This window comes from Choloepus didactylus, chromosome 7, assembly GCF_015220235.1.
Source record: "Choloepus didactylus isolate mChoDid1 chromosome 7, mChoDid1.pri, whole genome shotgun sequence".
NCBI lineage: Eukaryota > Metazoa > Chordata > Mammalia > Pilosa > Megalonychidae > Choloepus > Choloepus didactylus.
Genome location: NC_051313.1, coordinates 58,717,434 through 58,730,088, shown reverse-complemented (window position 1 = coordinate 58,730,088; position 12,655 = coordinate 58,717,434). Strand labels below are relative to the sequence as shown.

General features: G+C 38.4%; 1 protein-coding gene across 1 annotated transcript in view; it reads right to left on the bottom strand.

Moving 5' to 3' along the window:
* LOC119540577 (ephrin type-A receptor 7-like) overlaps window positions 1-11,914 on the bottom strand; it is a 238,844-nt gene extending 226,930 nt beyond the window's left edge. The window contains 3 exon segments of the mRNA XM_037844647.1: window positions 2,723-3,392; window positions 7,011-7,075; window positions 11,607-11,914. Coding sequence (XP_037700575.1) covers window positions 2,723-3,392; window positions 7,011-7,075; window positions 11,607-11,703 — 832 coding nt within the window. The 5' untranslated portion in view covers window positions 11,704-11,914.
* Between the last annotated feature and the right edge of the window lie 741 nt (window positions 11,915-12,655).

Below are 12,655 nucleotides of genomic sequence, written 5' to 3'. Positions count from 1 at the left end.
AGATTATTTTGTTCCTTTGGAAGAAACTGGGATCTTTTTTTTCATGGTAAATGTATTTGTATAGAATCCAAACAGTTAAAGACTGCTTTTTCTTACTAAATTCTATGCTTAGAAGTATATAACTCAAACTGTTCCTGTTTGCTTTTTCTTATTAAAATGCAAATGTAGAAATCATTTGAGTTAAATTACACAAAATGAACAAAAAAATGGTGTACTTTTCTTTAAAATCATTAAGTCTTAAAAGAGCAGAACCTTAAATTTTATTTCTTAGTCTTTTCTCAGGCAAATATAATTGTGTATTTTTATATGTATTCCTGCTTTCTTATTTTTTCCATTTTTAATTGTTCAGAAGTTTTAAATTCCAATTTCATATCAATCAAGATCTGCATACTTCTGAAAATGACGGCTTTTACAGGTAAAGTCTTATACTGTGCCCTTAATTTTTGATATTAGTTATAATGGTTGAATCCACCATCACTTTCAGGTAACTATTAACTTCTAGTCAATAAGAACACTGTAGTTCATTAAAATAATTTGTTCATTAAGAATATTTCTGTACTCACCCAATGGGATAACATTCTATCTACTACTAGTGATAAATCTTTATCAGTTTTTGGTTTCCTTAAATATAGATAGAACCTGCAGGATTTTCTGCTCAGTTAGAAATTCTACCAGTGAGGGATGGGTATAGAGGGCAGTGGGTAGACTGGTTTGGTTCCTTCAAGTGGTATCAAACGACACTGCTACACAGACGGATGGTACCTGAACCTACAGCTTCTTAATTAAAGTTCACTTCGTAGTGTCAGCTATGGTATAGCTGATAATTGAATGCTGTAGGTAATTTATATGCTTAGTTGTAGCTAATTTATATGCTTAGCAACTCTCCACATGAAGTATTTAACTCTTAAAACAGGGCCAGAAAAATTTCCTTGCTCAGTTACCCCATCTAAGAGAAATATAATGCTGGCCACATGTCATTTTTAAGTTTCTAGTAGTCACAGTAAAAAAACAGTAGAAATTAATTTTAATAATATATTTTATTTCACCCATTATATGTAAAAATGTGTTACTGCAATTTGTAACCAACATGAAAAACAATTAACGAGATGTTACCTTCTTTTTTTTTTTTTGTAAAAAGCCTTTGCATGCATGTGTTACACCCATTGCATGCATATGTTACACTTACCACACATCTCAATTTAGAACAGCCACATTTCAAAACCTAAAGACTTAAATGTGGCTAGTGGCTACCATACTGAACAGCACAGATATAAATATTTTTAAATTAACATTTCCTGTTTAAGTATTGTACTAGAATGAGAATTCTATGAGGAAACAAATGTGATTTGTAAATATATGAGGGTACCAAAAACGCCAGAGGTAAGTCACTTAAGTTCAGCAGTGAAAAGAATACTACCAGCTAGGTTTTTCCTTGTTTCATGAGGGAAACCAGGAAAATATCATTGCTAAAAGCCCAGATTCTAGAGTCAGAATGCTGTGTTTTTAATCTAAACTAAGACATTACTTACTCATGCAATTACAAGCAAGCTATTTATCCTTGATAGCCCGAATTTCCTATTCTGTAAAATAAAGATAATAATGATATCTACCTCGTTAAATGAGCTACTATATGTAGATGCATGAAGAGTGTCTACATGTAGTAAATTATCAAAAAAAATAGTTATAATTATTATTAGCTAGTGTCACCTCTGAATTACCTAAGAGTTGCAAATATCAAAATAAACTATGCTGCTGGCTTAGAATTATAAGAATATATGTTACTTTTTGGAAAGCATTATGTTTTACAAGTTATAAGTTAAAAGACACATAAATAATATAACCTTACTATAAGATATTCTACAGGATATCCACTATCAATCAATTTTGAAGGTCCTTGTGATATAGTTTTAAGTAGAAAAATACTGGCCAATTTTTATGACCACAGAATGCTGGGTGAGAGAAAATCCAGTTTTAAAAAGCAAAGAAAAGTATTTGTTAATGCAAAAGCTATTATTGTTTCAAAACAAGTATAAAACTTCCAACTGATGTATTAAGATAACTAAACTTTACTATAGCCCATTTCCACAAAAATGTGGCGCACTACAACATACTTAACGGAGAAACAATCATTTTATTATTTAGTCCAGAAAAGAAATAGGGCTTTGGCAAAAGTAACCTCAGAGATTTATTAAGTGAAATTTGATGATTTTGAATCAAATTTTAGTATTTATAAAAGATAATTCTAAAAGTTTGTAAATGTATTTCTATACGCCCTGCCATGAGAGCTCTTGTTATCATCCCTCTTATCCTCTTTTTTCTGCAACTCACAGGCACAGACAATAGAGGTTTAAGCACAAGAGGAATCACCTCTCATTAAATCCTGACTAATGTCACCTCAATCTTCTCTGGCTGAAGTTTATCTGCCAATCGTCTCTCTTAAACTTCATAGTGCAATGCACAACTATTGACTTCCATATCAAGCATAGGGCAAATTAAACTTTAGCCACAAATATCATTATTACCAATACTTATTGCAGACCTTTAGCACAGGTATCAGTGTGGTCAATCATTGTTAATTTCAATAGTGACTTTATCTGAGAACTAAAGAATTGGGTTACTGGTAGAGCAGACTGACTTGTTCAAATAATTATTATTACTTAAAATGTCTGGTATTGAAATTTTAAAAACTCATAGTGGAATTTTAAAAGTAAATATTACTTACGTTCACAAGTGTCTCCTTTTTGCTGGTACCCTGCTTTGCAGATACACTTTCCAATAGGCACTAACCATTCTCCTTCTGCACTGCAGTGCATCCTGGGCGAGTTTTCTGCCTCTTCCTCTGCACTGCTGACACATGTACCTCGAACCTCGACTAAAGAGGAAAACTCTGAGCCAGTCACTGTATCTGGAAAGATAGCTAAGTTCTCAATAATGGACCAGCACTTCTTGTAGTATACTTTGACAGAGACCAAAGCTATGCAAGCCCCTACATCCTGAAAGGCAAGATAGAATCCCTTTTTGGACAAAGGTCCAATCTCTCTCACCTCAGTGTTAAGCTTCATCTTTCTTTCACCAAGGTCACCCTGTGTAAAACTTTCATCGGCAGCAATGGTGTCTATTTTTACATATAGGTTTTCTCTTATATTCCTGCCAGTGTCGTAGTCTGTTTCATAATAGTACAAATTAAAGGTTTCCTTGCAAGTTCCCAGTACTCCAGGAAGACTGTTACAATCCCTCAGGGTGAATTTCAATTCTACAAAAATCCTTTGTGCATTGCCTTTTGAAATCCAGTTAGTCCGCAGCCAGTTGTTTTGGTTGGGTTCCATGACCTGGCACACCTGGTATGTTCGTATTGGGGTATAGTTCTCATCCAAACCACTAATTTCTTCCCACTGTAAAATTAATAAAAGACCATCAGTCATTCAGCAAAAAAAAATAGCATTTTGTTCTTGAAAGCACAAGAGGAATCTTCAGTATATCACAAATGTGGATCTTTGAAAGAGTCAGATTGATCCCTACCATGGTGAACACTGTAACGGAGAATATAGGGTTCCCAGTTCAACTTCATTTTGAGATTGCTTGTATTGTTTGTACATACAATAAACATTTCATCTGGCCAAATATCTGTTTGCTAGTGTATTAGTGTTTCTTCTTACGTGTTTTCTTATGTCTATGTTCTCCATTGAGATTATAAATTTTTATAGACTAAAGTCTACAATTATTTAAATTACCATTTAAAGGACAAACATAAGAATACATGGCAGAATTTCTGATAACCTGGTTGGCATTTTAAATGTCCACATTATACTTACACATAAAGAGTATTAAAATACCACTAAGAAAATTCCAAGAGTACTGTGAAATGTAAAACCATTGAACATGTTGGCATTTATAATGCAGAATATATTTTACAATCTCTTCAAAATGTAATATAAATTGGCAACACTTTAAAGAGCTATTTATTTACTGCAGTGTTATATATAATACTGTACATAAAGCAATATAACTATAAGGAAATAGTTATAAAAATGTGATTCACCTTTACAAATAGATTGCTTTCAACAATCAAATGCACAAGGCAAACCAGCATGTTAGATCATATTTAGTGATAAGCTCTCAGATGGGAAATATATCAGATGTTTAAAAATGTCCATTTATATGTTGATATAATGTATACCAGGAAAAAATCCATAGTATATATTTTCACACACAAAAAAAGAAAATAATAAGTTTTAGCAGAATTTACAATTTCAAAGATTACTAAACCACCTAGAATACTACCAATGTTGATCACTGGCAGACAAATTTCACCTAATACCTAAAATTCTAAAATAACAATTATCTCATATAGTTTTTTATATTATCACCTCTATTATAAAATTTCCCTCTTTATATTTGTAATGTCTTAATAGCAAAACTTTCATCTACTAGTATTCATTTCACCAACAAAAAAATTTCAAATATAAAAATATATTATTATTTAAGTCCAACATCATATAGCATGTAATATTTAAACCACTGTTTCAAGAAAAGCTTATGGGAAAATAAACTACTAATAAGCAGGTGGTGATAAGTTTAACTTGTAAAACTTGATCATATATCAGCTTACTTAAATGTTATGTACAATATTAATGCCTACTTTTAAAGCTCCAGTTCTCAGAAAATTAACAACACTGACAAATTAGTAATACACCACAACTCAGGAGTTTCTTGTGTAATGGTTATAGAATATTTGCTAGTTTTATTATGCAGCCTAATACCATCAAAGGCCCTCAAATGCAGCAAAGTACCCATTTTCATGTTCAGCTTTAATTCAACATAATTTGAGTTTGTGATTGGTTAACAGTATGTATATTTCCCCTTTGTTTCAGTTAGTTTCTTATACTTGTTTGAATGGCACTCAGCCAAATATACCCAAATGCACCCATTAGGATGGGTAGATTCTGGTCTCTTAATTACACCAAAACTATTAAAAGAAGTAAATCCAGTAATGATATCTTCCAAAAAATCGAGATCTACAAAGATAAATGTGCTACTTTTAGTGATTAACAATTAACAATTCCCCAGTTTGAAGAAACCAAGGCTGATAAACATAAAGGGATATATCTCAAGAATTCTTTTTTATAACTTCAAGAACAATTATACTATTTTCTTCACTGTATGAAAAATCAGTTTTAATACCTATGGAACCCAGTTAATCTTAATTGTAATTTTTCTTCAAAAAATTATTCCTGAGGGGAGCTTCAAGACAACTATTATGCACATAGACAACAAATAGTGAGACTACATAAATGGATTTAATGCAATTCTTGTTTTATTATCTCAATTTATAAGAAACTGCAGTCATTTCCACAAATGATGCCATTGGGAAAAATGTCTTATTTCATACACTGCATTTTTATGGCATGCTTATAAAATATTTTCTAGAAACTTATATCTTAGTAACATTTTATTTCCAGTTAGTTATTTAATCACATGCAACTCAATCAGTTTCATATACGGAAAATGTTGTCAAACACCATTTTCTAATATCTGTTGATTTCTACAGATATGTACAGTTAACTGTTAACTCAAGATACTCTGGGCTGATAAAATGCCCATTGGAGTCCAAGATAACACTGACAGTCATAATTTATTATTTTGTGGATGACATGGATGAAATACTACAATCATATATCAGTTTACTTCTCCTCAGAGATAAAACCATCCTCTATCCATATTTGTTTTAATTGATGGATGGTAGAAAATGGGCTACATCAGTCATTGACAAGAAAGGAGTTCCATTTTTTTATCATGAATCTTTCTATAATGTATATTATGCTACTCATGGAAAAGTATTGTATTTCATACTTCAAACACAACACAATTTTTATATATATTTAATCTACAAAATACTTTGTCATTTCAAAATTTATTGTGACCAATGCAGACAACTACAATATATTTTAAGCAAATTCTCAGAGATTAATGTAATCAAAAAATGAATATTTTAAACACATTTGCCTCATACACATTTTGCATTCATAAACTGATTTCCTGTTCATGACATGTTGATTTCATGATGTTGTTTTTATAGTCAAAATCTCTCTAAGATATTCTCCTCTTTTAAAAAGTGGGGTTTCACTTTTTATACCCCATCTCATACTTATCACTACATTTGACTCCAGATTTCTTACTGTGCTAAAGATTAACTTAAGTAACAATGGAGTATATAGTCTTCTCTCTCAGAAGCCTCTTCTTTAATTAAGGAATGAAGGAAGAATGTGCCCTCTTTCACAATTAAAATAAGATCTGAAAACATGGATATTGAACTAAAGTTAAATTAACAGTTTATTTTCCTGGATATGTGAAACTAAATGGTGAGCATTTTTTAGGGTTTACTTATATTTTGATACATTTTTATTGGCCAACTTTCACTCATATTTATTGTAGCAGATTTTTACTGTAGTATGCCAATGCTCTGCCATCACTTCTGATTAGCCCATGATGTAAATTTTGAGATTCCAAATAATATTTTATAGCAAATTACATGTTAAAATGTTGAGCATATTACATTTTTAGTTATTTTTTAAAGTATAATTTGAATGAGGCTAAAACTTTTTAAAAAAAGAAAGCAGATTACATACTGTTTTAATAACTCCACACAACCTACCTGGTGATTATACTTCAGAAGTATAAAGCAACTAAAGAGGTTTAAGTGAGTTTTGAAAGGAATGTTCCCTGCAATTAGTTAGCATTTATAGCCTGGAACCTGAAGTTTGATTCTAGTACAAAAGGAACTCAAAAGGTTACATTTATAGGCAATTTTTAATCTGCTTCCTCAAGTTCTAAGTATACCCTCAGTATCCAGAGAATTCAATGTCTTATTATAAACGCAACAAAATATTCAACAAGATATTTGGAATTAAAACAGTCAGTTTAAATATGAAAAATGTGAAAAGTTCCCTCAGGGGTTGCAGGTTTTGTTTCTCGCTTTCAAAAGTAGAAGTTGATATTTTATGAGTACTTACCCCATTAGGTGGGGAGGAAATCCATTCCAACTCTGTTTGTTGTGCTTTAGAATCCAGCAGTAGTACTGAAAAAGAAAGTTTTATTTACAAATGTTACATGAAAAATTTAAACACACTTGTAAAAGTTATTAAAGTGAATCTATTTTTAGATATAATTATCACTTTATGACTTAAGATACATTGATTTTTATATAAACGAATGATAAAATGAATACAATCCTTACCTGATACTTTTCACTTTCTTAGGGGGAAAAGGTGTTAAAATACCAATAATATATGTGGTATCTTTAATTATAAATATTAAAATGACTGCAAAACTCCATAGTAGTATGGAAATAAGGGTAAAAATGACATGATATACTTTGATTGCATAGTAATTATATATTATAAAGAGTTTTATCAACTATTGAGCACTCCAAATATTAAATAAACTAAAATGAATATAATAAAATGTAACTCCATATTATTCTCCAGCCTGTTAATAATTGTAATGTTCTGCCACAAGTATTTCCTAGGGCCTTGTGAGAGGTGGAATTTTTTTTTTTTTTAACTTCCCTTAAGCCAAAATGAATATAAAAACATGTTTTTAAAATTTGAGAATAATGGATGAGGGAAGAGAAACTCTCTGTACTTTCTGTACAATTTTTTATAAACTTAAAAGTTCTAGAAAAATAAAGTTTATTAAAAATAATGATAAAATATTTTTATCGTTTTTTTAAGTAATGTTATGATGAGAAAAAATAAACTGCTTATGAAATAAAAGATATACCTATGGATTAGTGAAACATCTGTTTTCAATATTTCTATTCTTAATTTCTAAATATTTCAAAGCATTAGGTAATTCTCAAGATGGTATTTTTAAACTCTGATGACTTTTTAAAAGAGCTGTATTCCATATCTATGTTATCAAAAAGCAAAATGGAATTAATTTAATATTTGTAATTTATATAACATGTAATAAATGCTCTTGGTAGTATTAACATAAGTGAATGCATTAGAATTTCCCATATTAACATACATCATCCAATTTGGTATATTTTATTGCTTTTTTTAGGACAATTACCCTTCTAAAGCACTCATTCTTTGGTAAAACTGGTTTCAGAGTTACATATGAGTTTTTAGTCTTTAAAAATATTTGACTCTAAAACATTTTAACAAACGCATCAATTTACCCAAAGATAGTAGTGAACACATTAAGTATGTAAAAATGCTTAACATTAACCTCGTAAACATTAACATTTGGACTTAATATACACAATTCTGTGGATTTTTAATATTGAACAACTCACAATCATTGGGAAGAAAAATGTGTATTTGAAGGGCAATGAAAATTTGTTATGCTAAGAAAACAAAGGAACAGTTGCTTACATATTCAACTTGGTTTATGCTAGTCAAGGTAAGTGAAGACATAGCTGTGGATATATAGATATATATAGATACATATATTTTTTTTTTCCAAAAATGTTTTACACTTAAAACTCTCAGTGAGATTATGACAGCAAAAACCTTGGTCACGAACATTTGACTCCCTTTCAATTAGAAAAAAAAAAAAAAAAACAAAACACACTTGTATTGTATTTCACACTTGAAACATCAGTAAATCGTGGGTCTAGTCAATTTATATAAAGTAATTTTTAAAGTTTATTTAATTTTTACCCTCAACAGTGAAGACAGGCACAAGGATACAATGTGGGTTTCAGGTACTCTCCTTTTGAGATTTTTCCTTTTTTTTTTGTCTTCTATACTGACAAGAGGCAACAGGATTTTAAACCTAGGTGACCCTGTGTTGTTTTGAGAAGGAAAGAAGTACTGCGATTATTCTTTATTTCCGTTCTGTCACCCTTCAACACAGCATGTGGATGGGAACCAGGGAACTTCGCAGGGCGGTGATGGCAAACAAGGTAAGAGAAAAACAAACCAATAACAAATAAAAAGCAAATCAGAAAGCGGCCAGAGAGCTTTTAATCAGAAGCAGACTTAAAGTGATCAGTGTGTCTGACTCCGCGCCTCACGTTCTGGAGATAAGTCTTCAAGTGCGCCTTTTCTCTTTAAGCTCAGAGCACCGAATGTCATCTTCTCATCTTCTACAGCCGGCACGGTCGCGGGGCGCACAGACCCCGGGCTCCCGGCCCCACCGCGCGGGCGGGACCGGGGAGAGGGACCAGATGCGGACAAGCCGATACCGAGCCAGCGGAGGGCCGCGCGGGCAGCAGCGGGTGTCCAGGGGTCGGGGCGGGGCCGTCGGAGGGGCGGGGCGGGGCTCGGGCTGCCAGACCCGCGCGCCAGCGGCGCGGAACCATAACGCCTCCGCCAGACCTGCACACTCCTGGGAGTCGGTGGCGCCCTTGCTCCACAAGGAGCCAGGACCGGGGAAGAGGTTTTCAGAAGCGTCTCCTGAGGAAAACGCGGCGGTGGAGGCGGCGACACTGGAATTTACGTAGAGGAAAAGCAGCAGCTGCACTTTGCCTCTAAGCGTCAGACTCTGAGTTTTGTACGCGCTCCCAGCAGCGGGAACTGACCTCCAGGAGAACGTGTGTGGGGAAGGGGGAGAAAGAGGGTCACTTAGCTTTCTCCATCTGCCCCCATCCCACTTCGGTAGGGTGGGCACCTGCTCCAGGCGATTCCCGGCACTCGTCCCTGGGCGTGGAGGGCGCCGCGGGCAAGCTCCGGGCTTGCTCGCTCCCAGAATGTCAGCTCTTGATCGCCGCTGCGCGCTGGGAGCGTCGCCACAGCGAAGCCGGGCGCACTCGCCACCCGCCCGCCACAGAGCAAGCCACCCCGCCCGCCTTTTAAGCATCTCACTTCTGAATTTAAACAATCTGGGCTCCTAGAATCAGAAACCTCTCCACGTACCTTGCACCCAGAAGCGAGCGAGGGAGGAAATCTGGCTGCAGGAACCTCTCCCCCTAGTGATGCAGTTATTTATAGCTCAAACTCCTGCCCGAGTCTGCGTGTGCTAGCTCGCGGGGCTTCGCCGCGGCTGTGCAAACTTTTCCTCAGGTCTTGTTAGTCCAGAACAATCAGTACAAGGTTTCACGATAGAATGTTTCTGATCGCTAGTGTCATAAGAGTAGAAATTCGATGTGTGTGTGTGTGTGTGTGTGTGTTAAGTATGGATGTGTATTCCTAGCAGGCGTCTGTTTATCTGCAAACACGTAACGGTCAGCTCGGAGTCACGGCTTTCTGAGTTTAGCTTCGACACAGGTTGCAGATGTAGAAACTGGGGTCAGAAGGGCAGGCTGAATGAAGGAGTAGGATATGGCCTTGAGTTGGGGCGGGTAGGTGTGGGGGTCGAATGAAAGAAACTGGACGAAAAGCATGCACGACGAGAATAAAGAAAAGCACTAAATCGCTAAGTTTTCAGGAATAAATGAAGGGAGGGCCGATTTTGATCTCCCTCTCTATAACCACCATGACCTAAATCTGATATCAGATTCTTCCACCCTCCACACTTCGGGAACAAGTCAGTATTCTGCTTTTAAATCTCTGAAAATCAACCTTAAACATACAGCCCGGCAGACACGGGGCGAAGGGGTGCGGGGGGTGGATTGTGGCACTGCTCAGAAGCAAGACATTTCCATTGACAGGATTTATTTTCCCCAGCTCCAACTACAGGCACCGAAAGGTATTTTACCTCCTGTCAGTGGTTCAAAGGAGAAGAAGAAAAAAATAATAAAATAACCACACGCAGACGTATCTGGCTGGCCAAATGAAACCTGCGCTCTCTCCAACCAGAACTAACCCTCAGGATCCAGGTCTTTAGCACGATTTGGCCGTTCGGACGCAACTGCTGCCGGACTGTGGGGCAAATGATTCGGGACTACGGATCGCTCAAGCGTCACCTTGTTACAAACTGCACAATCCCAGCCTTCCTCCCGTGTCCCCGTCCCGGCCATGCCCGCTGGGCTGCCGCTGCCCTCGCGGCCACCCGGACCCGCGCGCGACGCGCGCGACGCTCGCTCGGCTTCACCTCCCCGGTGTTATTGTTCCACGCGGGCGGCCGAGCGCCAACCGCAGGCCCGCGCCGCCACCTCCGACGCAGTGAGGACTTCATTAGTAACCAGGACATTCGGATCTCACTCCAGTCTCGGCCCCCCCGGGAAGACTCCGGACTCCCGCCGCTTACCGGCAGGCTGACCGGAACGTCAGGGGCTGCACTCCCCAGTCTACTACCCGACTCCAGCCGCAGCTCTCCCCACCGTAGGCAAACAGGGAGAGAAAGAAGAGGACGAGAGGGCTATAGGGAGCAAGATTTCCCGTCTGGAGTACTAGAGAATCAGCTCGCCGGCCGCTAGCCCGCAACCCGCCCGCCCCCCCCGCCCTCTGTTGCTGCTCACGCCCTCGGGACTGCCCACGCCAAAAACCCCACTCCACTCGGGCGCACTGCCCCGGGCGCCCGGATATAAGCTCCTCGGAGCAGCCCGGCTCACCGCCCGCCCGACAGGAGCAGCGGGAGCAGTGAGGGGGCGGGGAGCTGGCGGGGGAGGGTCGCCCAGCGCCGGAGGCGCGGCCGGCAGCCCGAAGGACCAGCCGGCTCGTGCAGGTAGACAGCTAAATAAATAAGTCAGAACAAACTTTGCTTTTCCATCACCTTACCTTCCTTCGCAGCTTGCGCCTCCCCGGTGTGTGCAAAGCGGAGCAGCCAGATGTAGCATAAAATAATCCATGAAGGGTGCCGAGTTTGAAAAACCATGGTGCATGAGCAGGTTTTATTTTAGGTTTCAGTTTTCTTGAGTCGTTGCTTTTACAATGTTCGCTGTTTGCTCCGAAGTGGTGTTTTTGTTAGTGAGCTCCTCGCATCGATTCCCCTTCTCGGTTTCTGGCCGTCTGCTCCACGTTTAGCTTTTTAATTTTTTTCTTTCTCCCTCCTGTTCGCACCGTGTTTGCTGCCTGCAAGTCTCCGACTGCAGACCGGCCGCTTGCTCCACACTCCAATAATATCAATTAGGGGAGAGGAGGCGGGGCTCCGAGCAGAGTGCCTCCGCCACTCGGGTTGAGTGGCAGGCGCAGCCGGCCTGCCAGGCGGCGATTCCCAGAGCCGGGGGGCGGGCTCTGGCTAAGCGGCCGCCCCGGCTGCGGGGGCGGGGTCCAGGGAGCAGGCCAATCCGCGCCTAGTGGAGTCAGGTTGCTGGTCCAGGATTCCCTTCAGGTTCTGAGCTCCTGGCTCTTGCAGGCTGTTGCGAGAGGGAGGACGAGGATGGTAGCCGAAGTGCGGGGCTGCTGTGAGGTTTCTGCTTTTAGCAATCCTAGGTTTCGCGGGGCACAATAGATCCAAGAATAATGCTCCCAATTTACACTCGTGTCTGTAGGTCTGTAGCTGCACTCCACGAAGTCTTTTAAAATCCAGAGGCTATGCAAGCCATCTCTCAGCTACCAAGCACCAAGCCCTGACAGTGAAATGAGCTGTATCTTTAAGTAAAGTGCCTTTTACTTTTTTTGTTGTTGCAACAACCTCCGCAGGTCGGGTAACTTTTGTTCTTTGCCTTTCTTCCAGAGTTTCTACTTTTCCTTTTCTTTAACCCAGAGGCAGTCAGCTCTGGGAACCACCCACCGCAGTCCCTAGAAGAATAAAAGTAGCCAAGTGTATTATGTTTAAACAATGTTTCCAAGAGTTTGCAACACGCTGTGGCAAAGGAAACAGAGGA